General features: G+C 35.6%; 1 protein-coding gene across 2 annotated transcripts; it reads left to right on the forward strand.

Annotated features, from left to right (window-relative positions):
• The first annotated feature begins 4,610 nt into the window (after positions 1 to 4,610).
• LOC145638908 (zinc finger CCCH domain-containing protein 6-like) lies at positions 4,611 to 12,062 on the forward strand. 2 transcript variants are annotated; one of them, XM_081689967.1, is made up of 5 exons: positions 4,851 to 4,994; positions 5,077 to 5,161; positions 9,948 to 10,160; positions 10,416 to 10,540; positions 10,629 to 12,062. In XM_081689967.1, the coding sequence occupies exons 2-5, from the start codon at positions 5,102 to 5,104 to the stop codon at positions 11,602 to 11,604; spliced, it is 1,374 nt and encodes a 457-aa protein (XP_081546093.1). In that variant the 5' UTR covers positions 4,851 to 4,994; positions 5,077 to 5,101; the 3' UTR covers positions 11,605 to 12,062. The 2 variants fall into 2 exon arrangements, with proteins under 2 accessions (XP_081546094.1, XP_081546093.1); XM_081689968.1 differs by having other exon boundaries at positions 4,611 to 5,161.
• Positions 12,063 to 15,594: the final 3,532 nt, after the last annotated feature.

Raw genomic sequence — 15,594 nt, forward strand, 5'->3', positions numbered from 1 at the left:
TGCTATTAATGTTATTCAAGCAGTAAGTAGTGATGATGGTGGCAAAGCTCCGGTTTATATTGTATTAGATGATATTAGGAAAGATAGTATGCTCTTTGATGCCTGTGATTTCTCACATGATAAGCGCAAATGTAATATGGTTGCTTGTCTTGTTGCAAGATGGACTACTAGTGATAATGTGGAACGTGTAACTTTGAGTCCTTTCCCGCCCCAAAGCATCACTACTTTGGCTGGTTTGGATATGATTTAATAATGTGGGCTACTATCTTTTATTAAAAAAAAAAAAAAACTCGAAAAAGGCAGGAAATTTGTTTACAAGGTAATACAAGTGTCATGGAAGTATTATCTTTTTTTTTTTTTTAAATTTTTTTTAGAAAGCCACAAAGGCGGGGGTGAGAATCGGTCCCAAGATCTCCTGAAATCAGGAAGGAAGCTCTAACTACTTGAGCTCTCTCTCACTCTCAGGTAATACAAGTGTCATGAAAAGATTTGCTTTTAATATCGGTTAATAGATAAATAACAACAAGTGGACAATTCCATACCCATGCTATGCATAGGTTCTTTGAGCTGTTCATAAATTATTGATTATGTTTCCTTTTTTTCAATGATTGTGAATAATAGATTGATAATTGTTGACATTTTCTCTTTTTTGGTTGATGTAGTTGAAAAATATTTGGTAACTTCAATAATTTGTTGTGACATTAATGTAGGTTGAGAAATGGGGTAGTATCCAACACAAAGTTGAAACAAATTTTATTGGATGAGTGTGTGCTTATTTTATAGGAAAAATTGCGGGAAATAATACAACCTTTAGGCGGTTCTTTTTTAATAATACAACCTTTTGATTAAGTCTTAATAATATAACCTTTGGGGGGTGTTGATTTTAAATAAGACATAACCGGATGCAACCGGATAAACAAGTTACCACTGCCACATGTCATTATATGATTGGCTTAAATAATTTTTTTTATTTTTTTATTTTATTTCCCCTTCCCTAAACACTAATAAACCACCATTGCTCCACCTCTCTTTCCAACCCCACCACCACTGTACCACTGCTGACAGGGTAAAGTCGTATCCCCTAATAAAAAATAATTACCTAATTCACTAACTAAAGTAGATAGGGAAGTAAGGTCGATCTCCACAGGGAAACAAGTCTTTTTATCCTAACTAAATATTATAATCTAAATTATTTAAGTAACCAATATTAAAAGTTGAATATGAAACTAAACTAAAAAGAGTAGGAAAAGGGAGAAAATAAAATATAAAAGGATCTAGGGCATAGGTTCACCAATAAATAATACTCCGGGGTAAAATAGGGTAATCAATCATTGACATTGCATAAATAACATGATTAATAAGCTCTCGCAATTTATTAACCAACATAGACCTAACAGGCTCTCGCAATTTACTAGATCTAAGTTCTTATCGAAAATAGCCTTTAATATCAAATTAACATCTGCTCGATTCATCAATTTAATATTGCTATACTTTTACAAGCCGCAATTGTAAAACATTAAAACAATCCAATAAGAAATCATCATGCAATACCAACAATCAATAATAGTCAATCATCAATGCATCAATTAACCAGATTGTAAAGGGCTCTCGCTACTTATTACAATCACACAATTAATTTACCGGTATTAAATCTCATCTCTCGAATCTTGACTTAACCATTTATGAATTAACTTGCCTATTGAAACTAGACCTAAACATTAATTCTCATCTCTCGATTCTTGAATCAATATTGTCAAACTCATGCATAAAAGTTAGGCCTAATCTAGTCACAGAGCATTAAATCAATCAATAGGAAATTAATCTAGCATTGATAATCAACAACAATAATTTACCCCTTCATATCATTTATTAGATCCCCATAAACCCTAGAAATTAAACTACTCACACATAATTAAATATAAACTAAGCAAAGCAATAAAATAAATCATGATCAAAGGAATAAAATAAATAACTAAGATTAAGGGAAGAGAAATCGTCACCAAAATAAATCTGGAATTAATCAAAGAAATAAGAACAAAGGTTTAGGGAGAGAGTTTAGAGAGAGAAAACTAAGTAGAGAGAGAAAGTCCAAGAGAAAAGATTAAGAGAAGAAGAAGAGGTCCTAAAATCGTATTACGGAGGAGTATTTATACTCCGTACAAAAATCCTAAACTAAAACAAATTAAAATGACTCTAATTGTCTCCTAAATAAACACGCGCCCGATCGGGCGAGGCACCGCCCGATCGGGCGCGCCTTTTTTTCCTCTAATAACAATCTCGCGCCCGGCCGGGCGCGTCACCGGGCGCTCCTCCCGCCCGGTCGGGCGCGCCTCCGGGCGCCAGCCTTTTTGGTCGGGCGGATCATTTGGGCCACTATTTGGACTTCGATTGGGCTCCAATTCTTCGGGCCAATCTGGGTTTCCTCTTTGGGTCTTGAATACTCGGTCCAAATGCCCCGGTATCACCTCTACCGAGCCCTTAATCACCGGTTCGATGTCTCTAACCGGCCCTGGGCTATAAACTCTGGTCGTGCTTTTCCAATGCTCGCGATTGCTCCTAAATATCCCGGGAAAATACTCCAAAAGCATAAATCCCTGCAAAAGTCAACCAAATCTACGAAAACACTAGAAAACACCAATTAGTAATAAAAGTGGCTCTAAAGAGCCAAAAATCCTACTAATTATGACCAAGGGACGGGGGTAAAATACTATATAAAATGGATACATCAACTGCCAATCCCCACAACCAGAATCGACCCTTCCCTTTCCCGACCACCCCGCTGCCAACCCCCACAACAAGGCCAAAACTCCCACATAACCTACCATTACACAGTTCGCGACCACCGCAGCCACCATTCCTACTTTCCCAACCACCACAGCCAATCACTCCACCTTTCTTGACCACCACAGCCCCCATTCCACCTTTCCTGACCACCGCAACCAACCAAGATCACCAAAAACTCCCACACAGTACACCGACCTCACGAACCCAACAATCATTGCTACCCCACCCCTCTTCTCGCACCCGCATCACCAAGTCCCCAATCACGCACCAAATTACAACCAACGCCACCAATTACCCCCAATTATCGCCAATTAGCCATCCCCATTCAGCAATTTGCCACCAATTTTAAACATTTTCACCCTCCGCCATTGATTTGTTGAGATTTGTGATTGATGGTGATGTCGGGGCGCGAGCATGATGTGTGAAGAAGAGAGTAGGGTCGAGGATGGTGCCGGTGGTTGGAGATTAAGGATGGGCGAGCAGGTAGCTAGGCTCGGGGTGGGGGAGGTGGGCTTGTCACCGGCGGCTAGCGGGGGAGGGGGCTGGACAGGCAGGGGGGTTTTATTATAATTTTTTGTAAATCAATTTTTTTTTTTAAAAAAAAAATCAAATTTTAATGTTTAGACAAATTACATAACGACACGTGTCAAAGGTGACTTGTTTACCAGGTTACATGTTTTTTGTCTTGTTTAAAATCAACACCCCCAAAGGTTATATTATTAAGACTTAATCGAAAGGTTGTATTATTAAAAAAGAACCGCCTAAAGGTTGTATTATTTTCCGCAATTTTTCCTATTTTATATTACTCCCTCCGTTCCCTTATGTTTTTTACTTTTGGAATTATGTGCGGTTATTAAGAAATTGTGTAAACTAGAGGTATGTTGGAATATTTCAATTATTGAAAGTACAACTTTATTAAAAAATACAATGTTAAGCATGTGGGGTGAAGAAATTAGAGGAGAGAGGAGAGAGAAAGTAATAATAAGTGTTGAAAAACTATTAAAATAGTATAAAAAGTACCATAACACATGGAAAAGTAAGGGCTTTTGAGTATTAAAATTGTAAAACAAGGGTAATTTTGTCCAAAATTTATGACTAAAATAGGAAAGATACTAAACGTAAATAATAAAAAGGAACACCCTAAATGGAAACGTAAAAACAATTAGAAACGGAGGGAGTACGTATTATTAATAATCAAAGGAGAAAAGAGACAATTTCATCTTTTCATGTGGACAATTGGACACCATTACCTAGCAATGCTTTTATATAATCCAGATAACTATTAATAGATGATAAGAAATAAAGCGTATTATAAGATTACAAACCCTAAATTATCATAATTTGAGAACAACAATAACAATCTCTATTTTCTTTTCGTTTTTTTAAGGTTAATTTTTAAATTACCACCCAAAAATGTAACCAATTTCGAACTAACCACCCATTTAATTTTTTATTTTAAATTACCACCCCTTAAATTAAATAAATGCTCAGATTACCACCCATTTCAAAAATCCGGTGGATTTTCCGTCTGTAGGCCCCGCCTAACAATTATTTTGACCCTTTTAACTGATTTTTTCCCCGATTTTTCTCTTTAAAAACGCTCTCTAAACTATAATTCATATTTCATTCACCAAATTCTACCAAATTTCAAAGAAAAAAAATGTGAATTGAAGTTAGGAGAACATTTTTAAAGAGAAAAATCGAGGGGAAAATTAGTCAAAAGGGTCAAAATAAGCGTTAGGTGGGGCCTACAGACGGAAAATCCATCGGATTTTTGAAATGGGTGGTAATCTGAGCATTTATTTAATTTAAGGGGTGGTAATTTAAAATAAAAAATTTAACAGGTGGTTAGTTCGAAAATGGATACACTTTTGGGTGGTAATTTAAAAATTTCCCTTTTTTAATGACAATGCACAAGTAAAATTTAGAATTGATATCAATATTGAATTTGAAGAAGACAATAAATATATAATTTATTTATTTATTTTTTTTTTTTTTTGGTATTTAACAAATTGTAACAAATTTATATAAGCAGTCATAAATTGTCAAGTAATCCATATTTAAGAATTGGGTCTTTTTCTCTCCATCTAAAAACCCGAAAGGGCTTCATTCGCCCTTTTTCCTTCCTCCAACTTTGAGGATTTTCGTGTTTATTTATAAAACTTTTTTTTTTCCCAGAAAATCGAATTCCAGAACTCACTGTTTCTTAGGTAAATCAATTCAATGGTTGTCTTTTATTCTTTCAAATTCCAGATTTAGTTCTTCGTTTTTACTCAAATTTATATATTTCAGATTTAGGGTTCAGTTTATTTTTAGTATGCAAGGATCGCAAAAATCAAAAAGGGTTTCTTGGGCTTCTGATGGGAATCTTTGTCAGGTATTTAACATTAATCGAAATTTATTCTATGCCCAGATGAAAATTTCAAATTTTTCCCATCAAATCTGTGCAATTAATTATTTCGGACGCCCAAGAATCAAATTCAATTGAACCGAAATAAAATAACACTTTTAATTTATTTGAAGTAAAGTGAATTTTCTGGGTAATTGAGAATCTATTGAATTAATGGAGTATGTGTAATTGGGGATTAACTCAAAGTCTCAAAAAACAAAGAAATACATGAAATAAAGTCTCAAAAAACAAAGAAATACATGAAATACATTTCTGGGTTTTATTTTTCTTTAATTAATCTGAAAGTAAGAATCAATCTTTGAATTATCTTGCGAATTAATTAATGATTTGAAAATAAAAAAGATACAATCTTTGATTTATCTGTTGTATAGATGGATTATGCTGTGTTAGTGAACTTTTTCACTAAATTAAAGATTATCTTGGACTCCAATGGATTATGAGAAGTTACATTTACTTTGCTAAGTTTGCTAAAAAAGCTTACACAAAGTTTGAGTTTGTCAATAGAAGTTGAATTTGATTACAAATTTTGATACATATGCATGTAAATTTCGTATAAGTGGTTTTATATGTAGCATGGGATTGCTAGATAATGTCGCATTGCATGTTTTCCATAGGTTTGAGTTGATTCTTTTTTATTGAGTCCTGTTGATTGTAAATTTCGTATAACTGAAGATTTCTTTTTATTGAGTCCTGTTGATTGTAAATTTGATTTTCCATAGGTTTGAGTTGATTCTGAAAAGTAAAAGCAAGGCTTGGATTTTTCTTCCGCTTATTGTTATGCTGATGTTTGACTGTTGATAGACTTCCTATATGTATTAGAGAAGATTTCAGAGTATGCAACATTACCTTTTGCAGAATATATGAGGCTTTTCACTCCAATATTTGCATTGTCATAAACTGATTCATGATGGATTCTCGAAATTCATTAGTGCTGATGTAGGTAAAAAAAAACGAGGAAAAAAAAAAAAGCTTATGTCCGAAGTTAGTGGACTTGTGTAATTATTTTGACGTTTGATTTTTGTCATCATGTACTAGTTGATTTCTCTTTTGGCAGGGTGTAATGCTTTGCTATCCAAATTCATACCCGATTGTTGGCAATACCTAATGAGAATGAATTGTTTTGTTGTGTTTATTAGGTTTGCCTTTTGTATTTTGTTTCAGTTTTTTATTGTCACTATTATTCCTATCTGTAAATTTTAAGTGTTTAGGTGATTATTTTTACATTCCTAGCTATAGTATGATAGATGATTGCTTGAATCTAGTCGTATCTCTAATGGGCTTTGTTGTGTAGGCTCGAGATATAGGGTGATGATAATTATGTTTCAATTAGCGTTTCTTATACAGATGATCATTACCTCTGTGTGATTGCTTAGTGTAACTGTGCAAGGAGAAGAGCTAAAGTCATATTCTCTGGTTATTGCAGGCCATGCTTTTAGGCCATTATTGGGCCATAGTTATGCTAATATTTAGGTTCTATATGTGATGGTTGCTGGTCACAGTAAATCAGTATCTCTAATATACTTGCCTTCATATCATAGTGCATATATTTCATTCTCAGATGTAACCCTGTAACGCACGGCTTATGTTCCTGAGTTTACATGAATATTTGTTGAAACTTTACAAAAAAGAAATGCTGCCTGTAGATATGTTACATATCTAATTTCTGCTTTATATGCTCTTTTCTTGTTACCTATCAAAGATATTGTTGCTATAGGTTTTTATGATGGTTTGAGAAAAATTGAGAATATTTTTATTTAACTATTTTTTTACATTTGTTAGATACATCTTCAGTATGATTCTATTCCTTTACAACAGAGGATGAACAAGCTTGATGCCTCTTGATCTTATTTTTTAATATTTTGGTGATTTGTTTTGATAGGCATTTAATATTCAAAGCCAATAATGGTAATAAGAGTTTAAGTAATGAAGGAAAGTTATGGTTGTGTTAAGAGTTATTTTGGCTTCACAATTGTGTTGATAGCAGTATGTAACTGCACCTTTGGGAATAAAATAATTTCTCTGTTTACTTGTAGCACTTTTAATTTCATGTTTGCCAATGCATTATTTCAATCGTTAATATCTTTAAACATCAATTTAAGTAATAATTATAAGATTTGATATTATGAAATTATAAGTAGAGGCAAATCTTACAAGATCCCACATTAACTATATTTTTCATTAATTATAAATCATCAAAGCTAAGTAGTGTATGTGAGAGTACATAAGTCAATTTGTTGCAAGTAAAAAGAAATGGAGGAAGTGTATATAGAGGGTTGTTTTAAACTAAAATACGAACATGAGCGTCTTGGTTACACTTCCTCGAGATATTCCTTCATCTGCATTTTTTCCTGTTTATACATGTATTGATTGCATTTTTTATCCCTCCCTTCTGATGTATATATGGTATAATTATAAATTTTCTCCATTTATGTTATGCAAATCAATTTATCCTGCAAAACTTATTGATCTGAATCAATCCATAATTATAAATAAATTTGATGGATACTGATGTGTATGTAAATTTCAGTGCCACCTCCTTTGTTGTAGTTCCTTTTTTAATCTCAAGATATGGCCCCTTCCCTATTCTATTTCTTCCTCTAATTTGCATCTGCTATATTTTTTTTTTCTTTTTCGCAATTGCTTCATTTTTCATTCTTGTTAGGTTTTTATATGTTCTTACCCTTGGGCTTAACTTTTTTTTTGAATTCCTAGACTGAAAAAGATTAGTAATAGTCTTAACTTTTTATTTTTATTTTTATTTTTTTGAACAGTAGTATTGTGAAAGACTGAAAACCTGTAGTCAATATTTTTCATTTGTTTTCCTATTCCTATTCAAGTATTAATAAAGCAGGCACATATATCTCAAAGACAAGCTGCAAAAGGATGACCTATCCTATTCATATATCTTAACATGCTTCCTGCCATTGACAAAACAAGCATGTAATTGTTATCTTGGTGACTTGGTCTTTAATTCTCCTTATATTTATTCAAGCTGATTGATTTTGGGCAACCTGATACTGCTTTATGATGATGGTTATGAACATGATCATAATAAGTTCCTTTGTTTTCTTAATTTTGACATCTTTCCGTAAATACTAACCCTGGTCTACAAATTTTGAAATATTTGGAATTTTACAATTATCTAAACACCGCCTTTTGACCACCTTTTGTCAATTATACTTCAGGAAAAAAATATAGTCATGTAGGATCTTATTTGATTTGTCTTGATGTATAGTTTCTAGATGTTAACTTTGTATGATTTTAACTTATTAAGTAAATATTAATGTTACCAATAAAAAAAAAAGAAAAAAGAAATTAAGTTAACTTGAATATTGTCATGTGTGATTGGAAAAATATGGAAGAAACCAATATAAATCAAGGACATTGTAATTATTGCACCTTGCACCCTTTTTTGCACCACCTCAAAGTGAAATGCCAATCCTTACACCTAAGATGGATATTCTCCATTTACCACTGATGTGGTGTGACAAAATCTTATCTTTGTTGCTAGATTTTGGTATTTATAATTCGTAGTTTCATATTATCCCAGCTTAGTCATTTACTGTTGAAGAAGTGAGAACTCTGAGAAGACGTTGCCTACTTGCAGTATACACATTAGCATTATGTTTGGATAGGGTGATTTGGAGGGACAGGAAAGTGAGATGAATTTTTCTTTGTTGGGTTAGCAAATGAGGAGGTGGATGAAATGGATGGGTGGATTAGGACTTAAGGAGAGACTTACGGCCCTTCATTCTTTAACAAATCAGTTTTTCAAATTGGAGATTTGGAAGGAAAACTATATATACCAAGTGATCCTGAATTAAAGTAAAAAGACCAAAATATCCTTACTAGTCAAACCCAGCCAGTTATGACAACTGGCCTAATGCTCGCTCCTCTTCCCCTCCCCTCCTCTCTCTCTTCTAGATGGAAAAACCTCCTAATAACTCAAAAGTTTTACCTTCTTTCTTCACCTTAATGACTCTCACTCGCTTGCTTCTTTGTTTTTATTTTTTGAAAAATTGATAAATTTTATGATCTGCTAAAACTGCGTGCATTTTTATCAGTATGTTTGATCGGAACCTATCATATTGAATTTTCTAAGTTATGATTTCAGTTTTGTTGACAGATGAGACATTAGAATATTATTGTAATCACAAAGTTGCAATCTGCCTTAATTTTTTGGCTTCTGTTTTGATGATATGGATTCAGAGATGTTGATACTATACCTTTCTCTCTTTTTTTTGGTTTTCTTTTAATAGTTCCTCTACCTTCTCTCATCTTCTTTTTCCTTTTAAAAGTTATCCAAGCGAGCTGTAATTGGCTGTGAGATATCTAGTTCTCATCTTTCAGCCTTAGTGATGTGGTATTTGGTCAATGCATATTGAGGAGGGAATGGGAGTTGGGATAGCTGCTGAATACCAAATAACTATGTTATGCACATTTATATAGCTTGAATTATTGCAGTATATTGAATGTTACGGTGCTTTTTTTATTTTGCATTATGAGTCATTGAGCTCTCTTAGACATGATTTGAGGTTACAACTAATTAAGGGGAGCATGAAAGATGTTTTGTACATTGATCATGATTTGTGAGCCACTCACTTTGTAACTTAGCATCTGCTAAAGCAAGATACAATGTTTTATTATAATGATCCTACTTTATCTTCTGTTACATTAGTTTATGAATATGACGAGGATTTGTTGTTGGATGACAAGAATGATTAACATAGGTATGATGTTTTGATTCGAACAGGTTAGACTGTTTCTCTCGGAAGAATCTCCCTCACAAGTTGGGGCAGGTGCACAAGATCACCTTCAAGTAAAGAAAATTGTATCAGGCTTGCCTGTAAATGGATTAGTGGCAGATGACAACCTTCCACCTGGATTTGAAGGTTTCAATCCTGCTAATCAATTGAAGAACAGGTTAGCCCAGATTCCTGTTGTCAAATGGCGGTCCCCTCCAAAAGTAAGTGGCTAAGTCTTGGAAGACCTTTCTATGATTTGCTTGCAGCTTCATCTTTAGTGTAGCCAGTGACCTTATCTGCTTATGCATTTGTTTTGATAATTAATTATCTGTCTGTCCTCCTTTCTTTTAGCTTTCATTTTATTTGGCCGGGGATTTGCATGCTGTGCCATCCACCATGTCCATGATGCCTTCTATGCTTCCCAATTTGGCAATGTAACACGGAAGCTAATTTTATTTTGTATTGGAGTTTTGCAGTTTACTTTGGGGGTTGAGTGGCAAGTAGTAAGTGGGGAGGAGAGTAAAGAGGTGGAGATCCAAAGTCAAAGAGAATTAAGAGTGCTTGAAGCGTATTATCCACGCCAATCTGCAATTCCTCCAAAGTTTGAATCTAAACCTTAAAACATTGTTTAGCTCTTTGTCTTGGGTCTTATGTACCTACTAATCCTTGTCACTTGTTATTCTTTGCAGCCCTGCTTCTGCGCCAGATATAGAGTGTGCTGGACAGGATGACCAAGCATTGCCTTCAGTTCCCATTACTCCTATTGAAGAAGAAGATCTGTCAGATCCCTCTTCTGATTCTGTTGCTTCTGCTTGCGCTACTACTAGCTCATACATGTTGGTGGCCCAAGGGACGTCTTCATCTCATGGTGTTTCCCATAATATCAACAGTGGGACATTGGCTGCTGGAGTAGCAACTTCTGGTCAAGAAGATGTGTTAAAAGCTGCTCTTGCTGCTGTCGCGAAGGGCAATGAGCAGATTGACCACAACCTGCTTGTAAAAATTCTCAGTAATCCGACTATTTTAGAACAATTAGTTAGGCATCAAGGCCCAGGCACGGGACTTCAATCTGTTTTGCCAAAGCCAATGGAAGGCCCACATACTATTTCTAGGCCCTTATCTCCTGGAGCTCCCATGTACAGGATGGATACACCACCTCCTCCGGCTCCTCAATATAACAATATGGAAACAGGACCATCCTCGTCTGCAATGATGTCAAATGGGTTTATGTACCCGTATACAAATGGCACGGGACCTATGACCCATCAGCATTCGGTCCCACCGCTGCCTGGAGTCGCCCTCCAAGCTCCCCCTGTACAATCTGGTTCTTCTTCTCAAGTGAAGGACCTCAACTACTATAAGAACTTGATTCAGCAACATGGAGGGGAAAGGCAAGCTGACCCTCAACCACCGTATTCAACGAATCCCATTCATCATACAGGTGTAGATCAAGATGTAGATAATTCAAAACCAAGAGATGCCAAACATAAAAGCATGAAGCCTTGTGTGTATTTCAATGGTGCAAAGGGTTGTAAACATGGAGCAAATTGTATGTATCAGCATGACATGTCGCTCCAGCAACGGGTTAGTAGTATTTCAGAAATGCAGAGTGCAAAGAGAATGAAGATGGATAGAGAGATTAGAGGACCACAATCGTATAGTTAATTTGAAGACTAATTCTTGATGTTCCAAGATAAATTACGAAGTCTGGGATCGTATTTATGAATCTTCATAAGTTTTGGGCCAAGTTCTTGCTTGTGTGCCTCTTCTTCGAACTACACCTCATGGGCACAGTCGGATTGAAGCTTGGGTTTCCAAAGATCAGGGGTATATTGTCTCAAATCCTGCATATGGCTTCGCCCTTGTGTGTATACGAAATTTAATCCAAGAGGAGAGAGTTTTCAGCCTCATTTGGCCTGGTGTATACTGTTTCGGCTTATTTTATCTGTTCCCAGAGGATTTATTTTGTTACTAATTGATTTCTTTTATGCCTTTTAGCATACCAAATTTAAAAATAACAGTACATGAAGGCTGGATAGGTTCACAGGATGCAGATAATTACTTTCCATGGAATGATTTTCTCTGATATCTTTGAATCATCAAGATGTGATTTTGTTCGTTTATTCGACTTTTCCACTTACTAAATCATGCAAATACGGTGAGTCAATTTGCGTGATGAGACTCACCAAAATAAAGAGAAATTTATGTGTGATTAGACCATAAGTAATAAATTAATAAAAGGCAAATCCAATACTCTCCATACCATCTGAACCAAAACACATTGGCCATGTTTGGTAAATTGCTTTTTGGTGGCTTTTTGGTTAGTTTTTGGCTTTTTTATGAGGTCTAATAGCCAAAAAATGTGTTTGGTAATTGGCTTTTTATCCAGTGAAAAAGCTGCTTTGAGTAGCTTTTTTGTTGGCTTTTGGCTTGTTGGCCCACAAATTATCTAATAAACAGCCAATTACTATCAATTAATTTACCAAACACTTTTATAAACAGCAAGCTTTAACAGCCAATTTCAAAATCCATTTTAAACAGCCAAACATACCAGCTGGTCAAACAAGTCAAGTGAACCATCCAACAGCCAACCGCCAACAGTCACTTGCCAAACAAGGCCATTGATGGATTTAGGGGTCTACATGGTTTGAAACTTTGAATCATGGAATTAAAATGGAAATTGATTTTGACACACCCTTAATTGATTTTGACATACCAAAAGCTAGAAGAGCATAGAAAATTATACTCTCACATAGAGGTGTGCCAAAATCATTTTTAGTGTGCTAAAATCATTTCCCAATTAAAATATAGTTTTGGTTGAGATCGCATGAATGGAAATGGTATAATCGTAAGGGACCAAGTAATAGTTATCATGGTAGTCTGATAGATATATGAATTTGAAAAAACAAAATTGGAAAAACAAAGGAAAAATTGATTCTAATTATCCCACCTTTGGCCGGTTCGTTGATATAATTCTACCTTTTGATTATTATCTAATAATCCCTCCTTTGGGGGAATATCTTCTTCTAATGGTCCCTTATGACCGGTAACTTGTTCTTCGTGTAAGTTTTTTATTTATTTATTTGTTTTTATTTTCTTGGCCACACTCCAACCTTCCTTTCACCAACCACCAGTCCCCCTTCATTTCCAACCACCAGGCACGAACAACATCAATTAATTCAATTCGGCCCCTCACACCATGCAATCCCTTTGCCCTCGTTATTCCCTGCTCACTCACTAATAATCACGCCACCAACATCCACACCATTGTTGCATGAGCCATCGTCACTCAACAATGCAGCATCACGCAACCATTTCGTAGTCCTTAAACTCCAATCCGCCACCTATCGACGGCAACAATTCGACCTTCAAACCACCTGCAATAAGCAATGCGGCCCCATAAAAGCAAAATTTTGGCCTCTAATCTAGCAATTTGACATAACAACTTCAATTATTGATGCTCCAATTTGTAGAGTAAGATGTGCCTTTGTTAGGGTGGGGCGTTTCAAGATGGGTAGAGTTGGGCTGGCGTTTTTTTTGGGATTACGGAAGGTTGGGGCTGGGAGGGCTGAAATGAATCGTTTTGGGAAGGGGATAGGTTGAGGTATGGTGTTTCGGGGGTGGGGGTAGCTCCGTGGCTGGGGTAGGCTGTTATAAGGGTGAGTGTGGCTGGGTTTTAGTGTTTCGGGGGTGTGTGTGGCTGGGGTAGGCTGTTATAAGGGTGGGTGTGGCTGGGTTAAGGTGTTTCCGGGGTGGGGTGGTGACAGGGTAAAGTCGTATCCCCAAATCAAAAATAATTTCTAAGTCCTCTAACTAAAGCGGATAGGGAAGTAGGGTCGATCTCCACAGGGAAACAAGTCTTTCTATTCCTAATTACCTAAAATAATCTAGATTATGAAGTAGCCAATATTTATATTTAAATATGAAACTAAACTACTAAGATTCAGAATAGGGAGAAAACAATATATAAAAGGATGTAGGGCATAGGTTCACCAATAAATAATATTCCAGGGTAGAATATAATAATCATTCATCAATGCATACATCAATCAAATTATAAAGGGCTTTCGCTACGTATTATAATCACACAATTAATTTACCGGTATTAAATCTCATCTTTCGAATCTCGACTTAACCATTTATAAATTAATCTGCCTATTGAAACTAGACCTAAACATTAATTCTCATCTGTCGAATCTCGAATTAATATTGCCAAACTCATGCATAAAAGATCAGGTCTAATCTAGTCACAGAGCATTAATTCAATCAATAGGAAATTAATCTAGCATTGATAATTAACAACAACAAATTACCCCTTCATATTATTTATGGATCCCCATAAACCCTAGAAATAAAACTACTCACACATAGTAGAAATTAAACTAATCAAAGCAATAAAGCAAGACATGATAAAAAGAATAAAGTAAATAACTAAGATTAAGAGAAGAGAAATCGTTACCAAAATAAATCTGGAATTAAGAGTAGATTTAAGAACAAAGGTTTAAGAGAAAGAAATCTAAGAGAACAATTAAGAGAGTAAAGAAAGAGTAAAAAGAGAAAAGGGAAGAGATACTAAAATCGTATTACGGAGGAGTATTTATACTCCGTACAAAATCCTAAACTAAAAAAAATTAAAACGACGTTAAGCGTCTCCTAAGAAATACACGCGCCCAATCGGGCGCGCCTTTTTGCTCATAATAACAATCTCGCGCCCGGCCGGGCGCGTCATCGGGCGCCAGCCTAAGCTTCTCCCGCCCGGCCGGGCACGCCTCCGAGCGCCAGCCTCTTTGGCCGGGCGGCTCATTTGGGCCACTATTTGGACTACGATTGGGCTCCAATTCTTCAGGCCAATCTGGGTTTCCTCTTCCGCTCTTGAATACTCGGTCCAAATGCCCCGGTATCACCTATACCGAGCCCTTAATAACCGGTTCGATGGCTCTAACCGGCCCTGGGCTATAGAATCTGGTCGTGCTTTTCCAATGTTTGTGATTACTCCAAAATATCTCGGGAAAATACTCCAAAAGCATAAATCCCTGCAAAAGTCAACCAAATCTACGAAAACACTAGAAAACACCAATTAGTAATAAAAGTGGCTCTAAAGAGCCAAAAACACTACTAATTATGACCAAGGGACGGGGGTAAAATACTGTATAAAATAGACACATCAGGTGGCTAGTTGCAAGGGGAGTATTGGGCTGCCGGCTGCGTAGTCGGAAAATATGGAGGAAGAAGGGGAAAAGGATAAGGAAGAAGGAAAAGGGTAAAAAAGTCATTAATTTTTGGTTAATTTGACTTTTACCACCTGCAAAAAACGAAAAATTTGCTTTTACCACCTCCATAAAAAAAAGTTTTATTTTACCACCACATAAAAAAAAAAAAAATTAAATTTGGCTTTTACCACCAATTACCTTCAACTAACGGATTCCGTCCATAAATCCGTTAGTGGGGCCTACCATGTCCACGTGTCACCATATTATTGGGTTTTGTTTTTTATTTGTTTATTTTTTTACCCAATAATATGGTGGCACGTAACGGATTTATGGACGGAATCCATTAGTTGGCAGTGATTGGTGGTAAAAGTCAATTTTCATTTTTTTATGTGGTGGTAAAATAAAACTTTTTTTTATGGAGGTGGTAAAAGCAATTAAGTTGTTT

Source organism: Chenopodium album, chromosome 7 (assembly GCF_948465745.1).
Source record: "Chenopodium album chromosome 7, dcCheAlbu1.1, whole genome shotgun sequence".
Classification (NCBI taxonomy): domain Eukaryota; kingdom Viridiplantae; phylum Streptophyta; class Magnoliopsida; order Caryophyllales; family Amaranthaceae; genus Chenopodium; species Chenopodium album.